The 16,205-nt window shown below is 47.1% G+C and overlaps 2 protein-coding genes across 3 annotated transcripts in view; one reads left to right on the top strand and one right to left on the bottom strand.

Moving 5' to 3' along the window:
- LOC125447038 (threonine synthase-like 1) overlaps positions 1-6,658 on the bottom strand; it is an 83,106-nt gene extending 76,448 nt beyond the window's left edge. The window contains exon 1 of the mRNA XM_059641980.1: positions 6,622-6,658. The gene's annotated coding sequence lies outside the window, so the exon portion shown is untranslated. The remainder of the gene's footprint in view (positions 1-6,621) is intronic.
- Positions 6,659-9,036: 2,378 nt separating this feature from the next.
- The window catches only part of enkur (enkurin, TRPC channel interacting protein), a 33,029-nt gene continuing 25,860 nt past the window's right edge, over positions 9,037-16,205 (top strand). Inside the window, exon 1 of one of the 2 annotated variants that reach the window (XM_059638934.1) lies at positions 9,037-9,293. Coding sequence is in view for 1 of the 2 variants with exons in the window: in XM_048562606.2 (XP_048418563.1) it covers positions 9,116-9,351 (236 nt within the window). In the remaining variant the exon portion in view is untranslated. Of the gene's footprint in view, positions 9,352-16,205 lie in introns of both variants that reach the window. The other variant, XM_048562606.2, reaches the window with a different exon arrangement.

Below are 16,205 nucleotides of genomic sequence, written 5' to 3'. Positions count from 1 at the left end.
ATCAGTAACTTTTTCCTCTTCGAATTTCTAATTTCCACCCAAATGGATGCAACCTCATTCTCCTTAGAAACTGTATCATCTCTCAGCACTGCCTTGATGTCATCCTTGAATATCAGAGCTACACCACCTTATCTTGGTGTCTATCCTTCCAAATAGTCTGGTACCCTGGATATTTAACTCCAGTAACAATGTGTCCGTAATGGCTACCAAATCATATTCATTCGAGATGATTTGTGCCGTTAACTCATCAAGCTTGTTACGAATGCTACGAGCATTTGGGAAAAGTGCGTTTATGCTAGCTTTCTTACCCTCATGATTCCCAACATCTCTAATAATATCACCTGAGTTATCCTTCCTTTTTGCTTCGTTCACAGTCTGCCTTGAGCTTAAACCCTCCTGACACATGCTAACCTTTTTATTTACCATCACATTCCCTGTCGTTTTCCCTTTCCCTTCCCCCCAACTCACTAGTTTAAAGTCTGAGTGCCCACCCTATTTATCTTTTTTGCGAGAACACTGGTTCCAGATCGGTTCAGATGGAGACCGTCCCATCAGTACAGATTCGCCCGGTTCCAAAATTGATGCCAATGCCCCATGAAATGGAAACCCTCTTTCCCACACCACTCCCTTAGACACATATTTACTTCCTAATTTTCTTATCCCTAAGCCAATTTGCACGTGGCTCAGGCAGTAATCTGGAGATTATGACCCTCAAGGACCTGTTCCTTAATTTCATTCCTAGTGCTTGATAATACCCAAACAGGTCCCCCATCCTTGCCTTGCCTATGTTGTTAGTCCAAATGTGGATCACAACTGGATCCTCCCCCTCCCGCTCCAATATCCTTTCAAGCCAGACAGAGATGTCCTGCACCCTTGCACCGGGCAGGCAACACACCACGCGGGACTCCCAATCCAGCTTGCAAAGGATACTATCTATTCCCCAACTATAGAATCCCTTATAACTACCACATGTATTTTTGATCCCCCCTCTTGAATGGCCTCCCACATCATGGTGCCATGGTGAGCTGGCTCATCCTCCCTGTAGCCCTTTTCCTCATCTCCACAGGGAGTAAGTATCTCATACCTGTTGGATGAAGTCAAAAGCTGAGGCTCCTCCACTCCTGAACTCAAAATCCCCCTAGCTGCCTCACTTGCAGTCACACCCTGTTGTCCCTGATCATTACTGAATTTGAGTTACTTAATCTACCAGGTGTGACTGCCTCCTGAAACATAGCGTCCAGGTAACTCTCCCCCTCCCAGATGTGCCGCAGAGTTTGAAGCTCAGATTCCAGATCATTAATTCTGATCCGGAGTTCTTCCAGCAACCAACACTTGCTGCAGATGTGGTCAGTGCTGTTCACAATGGGATCAGCCAGCTCCTACATCATACAGATACAGCATATCACCTGCTCAGCCATCTCTACGTAGTTAATTACTGCATTACTTTATATAAATTTATGAGTTAAATACTTTCCAATACTTCTCTGCTATGGTCTTTTTCAAATAACCAATTAATAGATAAATTAACAAAGTAAATTTTAACCAATTACACAATACAGAAGAAATAGAAAAAAATAGAAACACCCTACCTAACCAACACACCGCTGAGACATTTTTTTTGGTTAGAGGAGGAGGGCGGGTGGGAGACACTACATGTGTAGCGTCTCAGGTTCAGCCACTGCCCAAATATATTCCCGGCAGTCACCGGTCCTCACTTTCACCTCTCCCCCGCTGCTGAAAAATGAGACATGCAAGGCAAGACTTTTATAATCGAAACGCTTGCCTTCCCAGGATGCCCTCGCACTTCCTTCTCAACTCCCACCACAACAGAAAGGCCAAGTCACGCGAGGTAAGACTTTTATAATCAAAGGACAGAGGATTGGTTAACTAACAGACAGCAACTAGTGGGGATAAGTGGGTGTTTTTCTGGTTAGCAATTAGCGACTAGTAGGGGTGCCTCAGGGATCAGCGTTGAGACTGCAATTGTTTACAACTTACATAGATACTTTGGAGTTGGGGACTGAGTAAACACCATCCTCCTAGCAATATTCCATTTGCCTTCTTAATTATTGCTGCACTTGCGAACCAATTCGTACACAAGGACACCCAGATCCCTCTGTACAGCAGCATGCCACAAATTACACCATTTAAATGACAGTGATAATGGGAACTGCAGATGCTGGAGAATCCAAGATAACAAAGTGTGGAGCTGGATGTACACAGCAGGCCAAGCAGCATCTCAGGAGCACAAAAGCTGACGTTTCGGGCCTAGACCCTTCATCAGAGATGGGGATGGGGAGAGGGAACTGGAATAAAAAGGGAGAGGGGGGAGGCGGACCGAAGATGGAGAGACAACAAGATAGGTAGAGAGGAGAGTATAGGTGAGGAGGTAGGGAGGGGATAGGTCAGTCCAGGGAAGACGGACAGGTCAAGGAGGAGGGATGGGGTCGTAGGTAGGAAATGGAGGTGTGGCTTGGGGTGGGAGGAAGGGATGGGTGAGAGGAAGAACAGGTTAGGGAAGTAGAGACCGGCTGGGCTGGTTTTGGGATGCAATGGGGGGAGGGGACGAGCTGGGCTGGTTTTGTGATGCAATGGGGGGAGGGGAAGAACTGGGCTGGTTTTGGGATGCAGTGGGGGAAGGGGAGATTTTGAAGCTTGTGAAGTCCACATTGATGCCATTGGGCTGCAGGGTTCCCAAGCGGAATATGAGTTGTTGTTCCAGCAACCTACGGGTGGCATCATTGTGGCATTGCAGGGGGCCCATGATGGACATGTCGTCTGAGTAATGGGAGGAGGAGTTGAAATGGTTCGCGACTGGGAGGTGCAGTTGTTTGTTGCGAACCATTTCAACTCCCCCCTCCCATTCCTAGGACGACACGTCCATCATGGGCCTCCTGCAGTGCCACAATGATGCCATCCGTAGGTTGCAGGAACAGCAACTCATATTCCACTTGGGAACCCTGCAGCCCAATGGCATCAACGTGGACTTCACAAGCTTCAAAATCTCCCCTTCCCCCACTGCATCTCAAAACCAGCCCAGTTCTTCCCCTCCCCCCATTGCATCACAAAACCAGCCCAGCTCGTCCCCTCCCCCCATTGCATCCCAAAACCAGCCCAGCCGTTCTCTACTTCCCTAACCTGTTCTTCCTCTCACCCATCCCTTCCTCCCACCCCAAGCCACACCTCCATTTCCTACCTACCACCTCATCCCACCTCCTTGACCTGTCCATCTTCCCTGGACTGACCTATCCCCTCCCTACCTCCTCACCTATACTCTCCCCTCTACCTATCTTGTTTTCTCTCCATCTTCGGTCCACCTCCCCCTCTCTCCCTATTTATTCCAGTTCCCTCTCCCCATCCCCCTCTCTGATGAAGGGTCTAGGCCCGAAACGTCAGCTTTTGTGCTCCTGAGATGCTGCTTGGCCTGCTGTGTTCATCCAGCTCCACACTTTGTTACCATTTAAATGACAGATCATTTTGCCGTTATTCCGACCAAAATGGATGCCCTCACATTTACCAATATTGTACTCCGTTTGCCAGACCCTTGCTCGCTCACTAAGCCTATGTTCCTCTGTAGACTTTCAGTGTCCTCTGCATACTTTGGCTCTACAGCCCTCATTTTAGAGTCATCGTTAGAAATAGAGTGTTTATGCTGCAGCTGTATAGGGTGCAGTCGAGGCCACATGTGAAGTACTTTGTACAGTTTTCATCTCCTTACTGGGACACAATATACTGGCACTGGAGGGGTGCAGAGGAGATTCACTAGGCTGATTCCAGAGTTGAGAGGGTTGTCTTATGAGGGCAGACTGAGTAGACTGGGATTATATTCATTGGCATTTAGAAAAATGAGAGGGAATCAGATAGAAATGTATAAAATTACGAAGGAATAGATAAGATAGAAGCAGGGAGGTTCCCACTGTCAGATAAAACTAGAACTAGCGGACAAGGCCTCAAAAGTTAGGACAGAGTTGAGAAAGAACTTAGATGTGCAATTTAGGTGGATTGTGGTGTTCAGAGATGTGTAGCTTTGGTGCATTAGCTCTGGTAAATACAGAATAGGGGATTGGGTTTGCATGCATGCTCTTCGGTAGGTTGGTGCAGGCTTGTTGGACTGAATGGCGTGTTTCCACGCTGTGGGGATTCTATAAACTTCTTCACCCAAAGGGTTGTGAATCTATGGAATTCTCTGCCCAGTGAAACAGGTGAGACTGGATGAACACAGCAGGCCAAGAAGCATCTTAGGAGCAGAAAAGCTGGCGTTTCAGGCCTAGACACTTCGTCAGTAAACATTTCTGATGAAGAGTCTAGGCCCAAAGCGTCAGCTTTCCTGCACCTAAGATGCTGCTTGACCTGCTGTGTTCATCCAGCACCACACCTTGTTATCTCAGATTCTCTAGCATCTGCAGCTCCTATTATCTCTGAAGCAGTTGAGACTACCTTGTTGAATGCTATTAAGGCAAAGACTGATTTTTGAACAATAAAGGGGTTAAGGATTATGATGAGCAGGTGGATAAGTACAGCTGAGTCCACAAAAAGATCAGCCATGATCTTACTGAATGGCAGAGCTGGCTCAAGGGGTCAAATGGCCTACTCCTACTCTTATTTCTTATGTCCTTAAATCTTTTCCTCTCACTTCGAACCTATGTCCTCCTTTGCGAAGAGGTATGAATTTAGGTTGTCAGCCTTTTTCGTGTTCCACATATAAATTCCTGCATTAATGACTGTAAGGGAATTACAACAGTTCTCACCAATCTTTTTCTCTTTACCATACCTATAGAACTTTGACAGTTATCTTCCCGCAAGCCTACTCTCTACTCAATTTCCCCTCTTCTTAATCAATTTTTTGATCCTCCTTTGCTGACTTCTAAACTGTTCGCAATCCTCAGGACTTTTTATGGTGTTTTTCTTGTCAATTTGTATACCTCTTGTTTGCATTTAGTATTATAACTAACTTCCATTATACCCCATTGTTTAGCCACTGTTCTCTCTGCACTCTTGCACCAGATAGAAATAAACATTTTTTTGCAGTTCACCCATTCGCTCTTTGAATGTTTGCCATTACCTATCCACTGTCATTCCCCTCAGTAATATTTCCCACTTCATCACAACTAACACCTACTTTCTATCTTTATTTCTACTTTTTTCACTAAAGATCCTCAGAGAGCACCATCCAAACCCACTACCATTTCCATCTAGAAGGACAAGGGCAGCTGACGTATGAGAACAGCACCACCTTCAAGTTCCACTTAAAGCCACTCGCCATCCTGACATATACATCACTACTGTCTTCACAAAAAAGGACATAGGTTCAAAGTGAGAGGAAAAACTTTAACAACATGAGAAACAAGAGTAGGAGTGGGCCATTTGACCCCTTGTGCCTGCTCTGCCATTCAGTAAGATCATGGCTGATCTTTTTATGGACTCAGCTCTACTTATCTATCTGCTCATTGGAACTCTTAATTCCTTTCTTGTTCAAAAATCAATCTTTGCCTTAATAATGTTCAACAAGGTAGTGTCAACTGCTTCACCGGGCAGAGAATTCCATTGATTCACAGCCCTTTTGGTGAAGAAGTTTATAGAATTACCACCTGAAACATATCTCCGTTCCTTCACTGTTGCAGGGTCAGATCTGGGAATTCCCTCCCTAATAGCATTGTGGGCCAACTTACAGCAGGTGGACAGCAAGCGATTCAAGAAGGCAACTCACCACCACCTTCACAAGGGCAATTAGGGATGGTCAAGAAATGCTGGCCCAGTCAGAGAAGCCCACATCCCACAAATGCATGGAATCTCCCTTGTCTTTCTGGTTTTCCCCTTCCACGGGTGGGGGCAGGTTTTGGTCAATGTTTTGACCATGCACAGATAGGGCAGCGGGGCGGAAATGACTGAAACAGAAGCGGTTCTCCCTGCGACTCCTGAAACAGACACTCGCAGCCATGTGCCGGCACCTCCACACACTGCAATCCAGCCTGCCCCAGCTCAGAGCCTCCATCTCCCAGACCTGCAAAGGACCCCTGCTGTTTTTTACCCTCCGCAGGATCCACAGACTGAACACCCAGTTCCACTCAGCTTTATTGGACACCAAAAATCGTAAGTACAACCAACTCACGGGCCCCTGCCACCCACTAGAGGATTCCTGCGCCTCCCAAATCCCGACTCTGTCCCTGCCCCTCTCCCACCATGCACCCGCCGCCATTGACCATGAGGACACGGCCGGAGACCCCACCGATGACGTCACATCCGCCTCCGCCGGCCACAGAACTTCCGGAACCGCTGCTGCAGTCACCACCTCCACGTCCAGGTACAACACCCGACACACCACCCTCACCTCAGCTGCTGCCGCCCACCCCCATCCTCCAACCGCCGACGGAACCCCGCCCACGGTCGACGCCAACAGAACCCCGCCCATGGCCGACGCCGACGGAACCCCGCCCACGGCCGACGCCGACGGAACCCCGCCCACGGCCGACGCCGACGGAACCCCGCCCACGGCCGACGACCTCATCGCTCCGCCCACAACCTCCACAGCCAGCAACCCCAGAGAAGACAGCCACACTGAGCCCTCCCCCCAGACCTCCCACTGACTGAGGACGAACGGTCAGTCCTTAGCAAGGGGCTCACCTTTGTCCCCCTACAACCACACATCAACGAATACCAGTCACGGTTGGACATAGAGCAGTTTTTCCGCCGTCTTCGCCTCCATGCCTACTTCTTCAACCGGGAACCCAACCCTCCTTCCACTGACCCCTTCACCCGCTTCCAACACAAGTCCTCCTCCTGGACACCACCCCCAGGCCTCCTACCCTCCCTCGACCTCTTCATCTCCAACTGCCGTCGAGACATTAACCGCCACAACCTCTCCACCCCTCTCACCCACTCCAACCTCTCCCCCGCAGAACGGGCAGCCCTCCGCTCCAACCCCAACCTCACCATCAAACCCGCAGACAAGGGTGGCGCAGTGGTAGTATGGCGCACTGACCTCTACATCGCCGAGGCCAGACGCCAACTCTCCGACACCACCTCCTACCACCTCCTCGATCATGACCCCACACCCGAGCACCAAACCATCATCTCCAACACCATTCACGACCTCATCACCACAGGGGACCTCCCACCCACAGCCTCCAACCTCATTGTTCCCCAACCCCGCACGGCCCGTTTCTATCTTCTTCCCAAAATCCACAAACCTGCCTGCCCTGGTCGACCCATCGTCTCAGCCTGCTCCTGCCCCACCGAACTCATCTCCACCTATCTGGACTCCATTTTCTCCCCTTTGGTCCAGGAACTCCCCACCTACGTCCGTGACACCACCCACGCCCTCCACCTCCTCCAGGACTTCCAATTCCCTGGCCCCCAACACCTCATATTCACCATGGACGTCCAGTCCCTGTACACCTGCATTCCGCATGGAGATGGCCTCAAGGCCCTCCGCTTCTTCCTGTCCCGCAGGCCCGACCAGTCCCCCTCCACCGACACTCTCATCCGCCTAGCTGAACTCGTCCTCACACTCAACAACTTCTCTTTTGACTCCTCCCACTTCCTACAGACTAAGGGGGTGGCCATGGGCACCCGCATGGGCCCCAGCTATGCCTGCCTCTTTGTAGGTTACGTGGAACAGTCCCTCTTCCGCACCTACACAGGCCCCAAACCCCACCTCTTCCTCCGGTACATTGATGACTGTATCGGCGCCGCCTCTTGCTCCCCAGAGGAGCTCGAACAGTTCATCCACTTCACCAACACCTTCCACCCCAACCTTCAGTTCACCTGGGCCATCTCCAGCACATCCCTCACCTTCCTGGATCTCTCAGTCTCCATCTCAGGCAACCAGCTTGTAACTGATGTCCATTTCAAGCCCACCGACTCCCACAGCTACCTGGAATACACCTCCTCCCACCCACCCTCCTGCAAAAATTCCATCCCCTATTCCCAATTCCTCCGCCTCCGCCGCATCTGCTCCCACGATAAGACATTCCACTCCCGCACATCCCAGATGTCCAAGTTCTTCAAGGACCGCAACTTTCCCCCCACAGTGATCGAGAACGCCCTTGACCGCGTCTCCCGTATTTCCCGCAACACATCCCTCACACCCCGCCCCCGCCACAACCGCCCCAAGAGGATCCCCCTCGTTCTCACACACCACCCTACCAACCTCCGGATACAACGCATTATCCTCCGACACTTCCGCCATTTACAATCCTACTCCACCACCCAAGACATTTTTCCATCCCCTCCCCTGTCAGCTTTCCGGAGAGACCACTCTCTCCGTGACTCCCTTGTTCCCTCCACACTGCCCTCCAACCCCACCACACCTGGCACCTTCCCCTGCAACCGCAGGAAATGCTACACTTGTCCCCACACCTCCTCCCTCACCTCCATCCCAGGCCCCAAGATGACATTCCACATTAAGCTGAGGTTCACCTGCACATCTGCCAATGTGGTATACTGCATCCACTGTACCCGGTGCGGCTTCCTCTACATTGGGGAAACCAAGCGGAGGCTTGGGGACCGCTTTGCAGAACACCTCCGCTCAGTCCGCAACAAACAACTGCACCTCCCAGTCGCAAACCATTTCCACTCCCCCTCCCATTCTCTAGAGGACATGTCCATCATGGGCCTCCTGCAGTGCCACAATGATGCCACCCGAAGGTTGCAGGAACAGCAACTCATATTCCGCCTGGGAACCCTGCAGCCATATGGTATCAATGTGGACTTCACCAGTTTCAAAATCTCCCCTTCTCCTACTGCATCCCTAAACCAGCCCAGTTCGTCCCCTCCCCCCACTGCACCACACAACCAGCCCAGCTCTTCCCCCCCACCCACTGCATCCCAAAACCAGTCCAACCTGTCTCTGCCTCCCTAACCTGTTCTTCCTCTCACCCATCCCTTCCTCCCACCCCAAGCCGCACCCCCAGCTACCTACTAACCTCATCCCACCTCCTTGACCTGTCCGTCTTCCCTGGACTGACCTATCCCCTCCCTACCTCCCCACCTATCTTCTTTACTCTCCATCTTCGGTCCGCCTCCCCCTCTGTCCCTATTTATTCCAGTTCCCTCTCCCCATCCCCCTCTCTGATGAAGGGTCTAGGCCTGAAACGTCAGCTTTTGTGCTCCTGAGATGCTGCTGGGCCTGCTGTGTTCATCCAGCTTCACATCTTATTATCTCGGAAATGACGTATGCTGGCCTAAGTCTGTTGGTGGTAACGGTGGCTATGGCAACGTGGCTTCGTGGTCTTTCTCGTTCCACCAGCTTCAAACGGTTTGTCGGATCTCCGCGATGGACGACGAGACTCCGAGTGAGTGTATTTACAACCTGCTGCCCCGGCCCCAGCCTCCGCCTCGCCACCGCCTCAAGTGAGTTTCCGGACAGAATGCTTGTTTCCAAAACATGGAACTGACCCCGCCAGGTGTCGTTCAGGGAGTAGGAGACCCATCGAAAGATCGGGGGTTTGGGGAGAGAGAGAGAGAGAGAGAATGTGGGGAGGGAAGGGAAGGAGAAAGAGAATGTGGGGAATGGAGAGAGGGAGTTTGGAGAGATGGAGCGAATAGATGGAAGAGAAAGATGGGGAGTTTGGAGAGAGGGAAGAAGTGCATGGAGGAAAAAGATGGGGTTTAGAGGAGGAGGGACGACGGACAGAGGGCTTGGATAGGCGGAAGGAGAGGAGGGACGACGGACAGAGAAAATGACAAAAAAGTGAATGAGTGCGGGTTGAGGACAGTGAGGGGATTTGGAGACATGGAAGGAGAGAGAGTGGGGTTTTTCAAATGAGGGAAGAGAGGGTAGAGGGAATCTGGATCTTAGAGTTTGGAAAGAAGGAACAGGTGAGTGCGGTTAGAGTGAAGGTGATGGTTGGAGAGAGGGTATAAGGGAACGGAGTTATGGTTTGGAGAGAGAGAGTCAACGACGAGCTAGAGTATGGAGGGAGAGATTTTGCTTTGATATGGAGGACTGAGGGAGACAGAATTTACCGAAAGGGAAGGGGGCAGAAAAGTGATATAAAGCCGCAGAGATTGAGATGAAGAGAAGGAATGAATGGAAAGGAGACTCTCAAGGGACGGAATGAGAGAAATTGAGTCAAAAGTGGAAAGCATAAAGAACGAGAGAATGAATAAAGATGTGTCTGAGAAGAACAAATAATGGGGGATAAGAAGCATGGTTTTAGAATTTTTGAATCTTTAACTTGGAGAATGGTTTGCAGTCAAGTGTATAGCTTTGTCCAGCCTGGTCTTGAATCTCCTGAATGCTGTGAAGAGGTAGTGAACAGACATTTGGGGCTAAGGTGAGTCACTTGGTGCAGGATACCTTATCTTGACTATTTATTTATGCAGCTGGTCCAGTTAAGTTTTCTGATCACTAATAACCATTAGGAAAGTATTTCTTCTGGATTTGCTGATGATATTGCTATTAAATGTCAAGCAGATATAGTTTATGTCCCTTTTTATTGGAGATGGTTATTGTTTGGCATTTGAGAGGTAAATATTACTTATTCTATGAAATATACTTTTCATTCAAAATGAAACATGGAATTCTGGATAAACACCTCAGCTCAGACACATATCTGTATGATCTGGTTGTCATAAGAGGAGAGGCGCGAACAGAAATCTGTTGAGGTGGGAGTAAAAAGATGTTAAAAAGACAGCTGCTGTTTGAACTGGAGGCTGACGTGGTAGGGAGAAGTGACATTCCATTGGCGAGCTAGGAGTGACTGTGGAACTGTTCTTGAAATGCTACAAATCTGTTCAAAGTATGGCGCACTGAAACATTTTGTAAATGGAAAATCATGCTTCTTTGAGATTAATGTATTAGTTGCCACTCAGTAATGTTTGATCTCTGTAAGTTTTTAGTTTTCTGGCAAAGAACAATTCTTAACATCTTGTCCTTTTAGTTCTTCCTGTCAGTTGCAGGGGAAATTCATCTCTTTATAAAATTTAGATACTTTATGGGAATTGTAACAAACAAGAGACTGTTACACGATAGATCTCAGTGGCTTTGAAATAGATACCTTGGAGTTTTCCATCATTTAAAAAAGATTTCACATTTCTTTGTGTTGTTTTCACAGGAAAGACAACGTGGCTAATTCTACCCCTCAGACAATTTTAGAGACAGATTTGTTAGGAAGTTTACAGAAAAAGTTTTAAAATGTGGGACATTGTGTTTCAGTTCTACCTATTAGTCACTTGAAAATCTCTTAAAATTCTTTCATTGTCTACAGGGATTGTAATATCCTCTGTTTACAGTAAAAATTTTAAAATGTGGAACCTTATTTTTCTGTTCCACCTATTAGTCACTTGAAAATCTCTTTTAAAACGTTTTTAGTGTCTACGGGGATTGTAATACTCCCTGTTTATCAGCCTAAGTCTGGATGTTGTCCAGGGCTTGCTACTCATATATATCATTATCAGAGAAATGGTGAAGGAAGCTGGATGGAATATTGTGCAATCACCAGCTGTTGCAATCCCCTTGGAGGCTAATAATCTTTTAAATGATATTTAAATTCCCAGTCATTGACTTAGATGATTTGCTTAACATGAGTACTAACAAGTATAGAAATAGGAGAATAGGGCAGATGAATACATGGCAATAGAGAAGGTGCAGGCAGGAGGGATTCCTGGATTACTGGGACCATTTCTGGGAAAGGTTGAACCAGCACAAGTGAAGCATTGTGCATCTGAACCAAAATGGAACCTTGTGTATTGGTTTGCTAGAGCTGTTGGGAGGAGTTTAAGCTAGTTCAACAGGAGGGTGGGACACAGAGTATTAGGACAATAAGGACACAACTTACTATAATAAAGGAGCCAAGACAGATAGAGTTCAGCTATATTGAATTGCAAGTGTGTAAGTAGTATCATACGTGAAGCTGAAGAGTTAAGGGTGCAGATTGACACATGGAATTCTGATATTGTTGCCATCACAAAAATGTGGTTGAGGAAGGAACAGGAGTGTCAATACAACATTCTGGTGTTTAGGATCTTTAGGAGAGGTGGGGAGGATGCAATAGAAGAGATGGTATTGGACTATTAATTAACAAGTTAGTTACTCCAATAGGGAGGAATGATTTTTTTTGGAAGGGTTTTCAAATGATGCAGTGTGGACAGAATTTAGGAATAAAAAGGGAACTCACATTGCTGGGAGTATATTATGGATTCCCCCCCAACCCCCAAAGAAAAAACAGACAACAGAAGAGCAGATATTCATCTGAGGAGTGTAAAAAAAAGAGTAATTGTATAATAGAGTATTCACTTTTCACTCTGGAGAGAAGGAGGAAGAGAGGTGGCCTGATCAAGGTGTACAAGGTAATGAGAGGCATGGATAGAGTTGATAGCCAGAGACCTTTCCCCAGGGCAGGATTGACTGCCACAAGGGGTCATAGCTTTAAGGTGCTAGGAGGAAGGTATAGAGGAGACGTCAGAGGAAGGTTCTTCACCCAGAGAGTTGTGAACGCATGGAATAGTTTACCAGTGGTAGTCGTGGAAGCGGAGCCATTAGTGACATTTAAGCGACTGCTGGACATGCACATGGACAGCAGTGAATTGAGGGGAATGTAGGTTAGGTTATTTTATTTTTGGATTAGGAATATTCCATGGCACAACATCGTGGGCCGAAGGGCCTGTGCTGTGCTGTACTTTTCTATGTTCTATGTATGGTGTTAGGGGATTTCAACTTGCCCAACATTAATTGGGATTTTCATGGAGTAAAGATTTTAGAGAGGACAGATCTCTTGAAATGTATTCAGGAAAGCTTTTTGAATCAACCTGCAGAAGATCGAATTAGGGACAGAACAGTGCTGAACCTAATTCTGGGGAACAAAGTCAGACAGATGATTAAGGTAACAGTGAAAAAGGATTTAGTGAGAGCAACCACAACAGTGTGATTTCAAAACTGAAAAACCTTGGATGCTGTAAATCAGAAACAAAATCAAAGTTGCTGGAAAAGCTCAGGCAGGACTGGCAGCAGCTGTGAAGGAAAAAACAGAGTTAACATTTTGGATCTGCTGACAGAATAGAATAGCTCCTCAGAAACATTAACGATGTGATTTAAGTTTGTTATGGGAAAGGAAAATGATGGTCTGTATAAAATGATTTTGAATTGGGCGAAGGCAGGATCTGGCCAAGGCAGACTGAAACTGCTATTTGTGGGAAAATGTACAACAGAACAGGCGGGGTGTATTCAAAATGGAATGGGGAGAGGACAGGACCAACACGTTTCCTATAGGGTGAAGTGTCAGAGCAACAAGCCCAGAGAATCCTGGATGCCTAGGAATACTGATGTCTGGATAAGAAGGAAAGGAGATGCTTTTGCCAGGTAGAAAAGGAGAAACTGAATGGAGGCTCTAGTTAATTCCTGAAAATGCAAGGGGGTTCTTAAGAAAGCAATTACGAGAATAAAGGGGGCATTAAGAAATAAAATATTGGCAGGTTAAAGTGGGGTGAAATCCCAAGATAGTCCATTCTACATTGGAGGCAGGACTAAGGCCTATTAAGGACACTCGTGCATGGAGCCAGAGGATATTGTTAGGGTGTTAAATGAGTGCTTTACATCTGTCATCAATGAGAAGAAGGAGGATGTAGCTGCAGACTTAAGACTGTTGTGGCACAGTAGTAGTACCTGTCCCTCTGAGCCAGAAGACACAGGTTCAAGTCCCACCTGCTTTGGAGGTGTATCATAACACTTCTGAAAAGGTTTATTAAGAAATGTGTAGACACAGAATTCGGGGAGAGCACGTATTAGTTTCTTGAGCAGATTGTCATAGGACTTAAGGACCTATTGGAGGTTTTGGTGTGCTTAAAAATGGACAAATCCCAGGTCACGTGTTACCTCCTAAAGAGGTGAGAGAGAAAATTACTGGGTCTTTGACCGAAATTTTTTATTCCTTTCTGGCCACAGGGGCGGTGCCAGAGGACTAGAGGACAGCTGGTTGGATTTTAAGGATTGTAGGGATAAACCAAGAAATTATAGACCAGAGAGCCTTTTTTCAATGGTAAGGAAACTATTGGAGAAAATTCTGAAGAAGACAATTAATCTCCACTTTGAGAGGCAAGGTTTGGTCACAGATAGTCGGCATGGCTTTCTCAGAGGGAAGTTATACCCAACAAATTACATAAATGACCTGAATGTGAATGTACAAGGCATGATTAGTAAGTTCGAGGATGATAATACAAAATTAGGACGTATTGTTGATAGCAAGGAAGGTTATCAAAAATTACAGAGGGATCTTGAACAGATGGAGAAGTGGGCTGAGGATTGGCAAATAATTCAATACAGATAAGTTTCGGGTGTTGCACTTTGGAAAGTCAAACCAAGGTAGGACTTATACAGTGCTTGGTAAGGTTCTGAGGAGTGTTATCGAACAGAGGGACCTAGGAGCACAAGTACATAGTTTGTTGAAAGCAGCGTCACAGGTAAACAGGGTGGTAAAGAAGGCATTTAGCATGCTAACCTTCATCGGTCGAGGCATTGATTATAGGAGTCAGGACATTATGTTACAGTTATATAAGTCGTTGGTTAGGCCGCACTTGGAGTATTGTGTACAGTTTTGGTCACCCTTTTATAGGAAAGACACAGTTAAACTGGAATGTGCACGAAGAAGATTTATAAGAATGTTGTCGGGAAGAGTAGGCCTGAGTTATAGGGAGAGTTTGGCCAGGATAGAACTTTATTCCTTGGAACTTGGGAGAATGACAGGTGAACCTGTTGAGATATTTAAAATCATGAGGGGCATAGATAAGATGAATGCATATAATCTTTTCCCCAGGGATGGAGAATTGAAAACTAGAGAGCATAGTTTTAAGGTGAGAGAGGAATAATTTAAGAAGGACCTTCTTCACACAGAGAGTGGTCTGTATATGGAATGTTATGCCAGAGAAAGTAGTTGAGGCAGGTACAATAGCAATATTTAAAAATTATATTTGGGTAGGTCCATGGATGGGAAAGGTTTAGAGAGCGATATGATCTAAATGCAGGCAGTTGGAACCAGCTGAGTGGGCACCATGGTTAGCATGGACCAGTTTGGACTGATGGGCCTGTTTCCATGCTATATTACTCTATTAGTCTATGACTGTATGATAGTGTGTGCAATTTTGGTTGCTACACTAAAGGTAGACTGAGATTACACTGGAGGAACTACAGAAGTGATTGACAAGGATTTTTGTTTTCTTTGGTTTACTTGGGGTCATGCATATCTCTGGCTAGGCCAGCATTTATTGCTCATCCCTAGTTGCCCTTGAGAAGGTGGTGCTGAGCTGCCGCCTCGCACCAATATAGCCATGAGCTGCAGGTAAGCCTACTATGCCTTTAGGAAGGGAATTCTGTGATCCAAGTGACAGTAAAGGAAAAGTGATACGTTTCCAAGTCAGGATGGCAATTGGCTCGGAGAGGAAGTCTGTTGTCGTGGTGTCCTCATCTATCTGCTACCCTTGTCCATCTAGATGGAACTGAGCTTGGGTTTGAAAGGTGCAGTCTTGGTATCGTTGGCAAATTTCTGCAGTGTGTCTTGGAGATCGTCATTCAGTGCATACTGCTATTTCTGTGGTGGTGATTGAAGGTTTTTGGGTGGAGTGCCAGCCAAGCAGGCTGCCTTTTCCTGAGTGGTGTCAAGCTTCTTGCATATTGTTGGAGCTGCTGTCATCTTGGCAATTTGGGAGCATTCCATCATACTCCTCACCTGTGCCTTGTAGATGGTAGGTAGGCTTTGGGCAGTCAGGGGATGATTTACTTGCTGCAGCCTTCCTAACTAGCCTCTGACTTACTCTTGTAGCAGTATATTTATGTAACATGCCCAGCTGAGTTTCTGTTCAATTGTAACCTCAGGACGTTGATAGTGAGTGATTCAGTGATGACAATCAATGGCATTACCAAGAGACAGTGATTAGATTGTCTCTTACTGGTGATGGCAATTACCTGGAATTTGTGTGGCATGAATGTCACACCCCAGTTTTCAGCGCAACCTGAATATTGTCAAGGTCTTGTTACATTTTTACATGCACAGTTTCAGTAGCTAAGGAGTTGTGAATGTAGCTGAACATTGTGCACTCATTGGCAACATCCTCACTCATGATGGAGGGAGGGTCATTGATGAAGTAGCTGAAGATGGTTGGACCTAGGACACTATCCTGAGGAACTCCTGCAGCGATGTCCTGAAACTGAGATATCTAACCTTCACTGACCACAGCTATCTTCCAATGTGCCAGATATGACTCAACAGCAGACA

This window comes from Stegostoma tigrinum, chromosome 2, assembly GCF_030684315.1.
Source record: "Stegostoma tigrinum isolate sSteTig4 chromosome 2, sSteTig4.hap1, whole genome shotgun sequence".
In the NCBI taxonomy this organism is placed as follows: Eukaryota; Metazoa; Chordata; class Chondrichthyes; order Orectolobiformes; family Stegostomatidae; genus Stegostoma; species Stegostoma tigrinum.
Note: the sequence above shows the minus strand (reverse complement) of the source record. Positions and strands in the feature narration are given on the sequence as shown.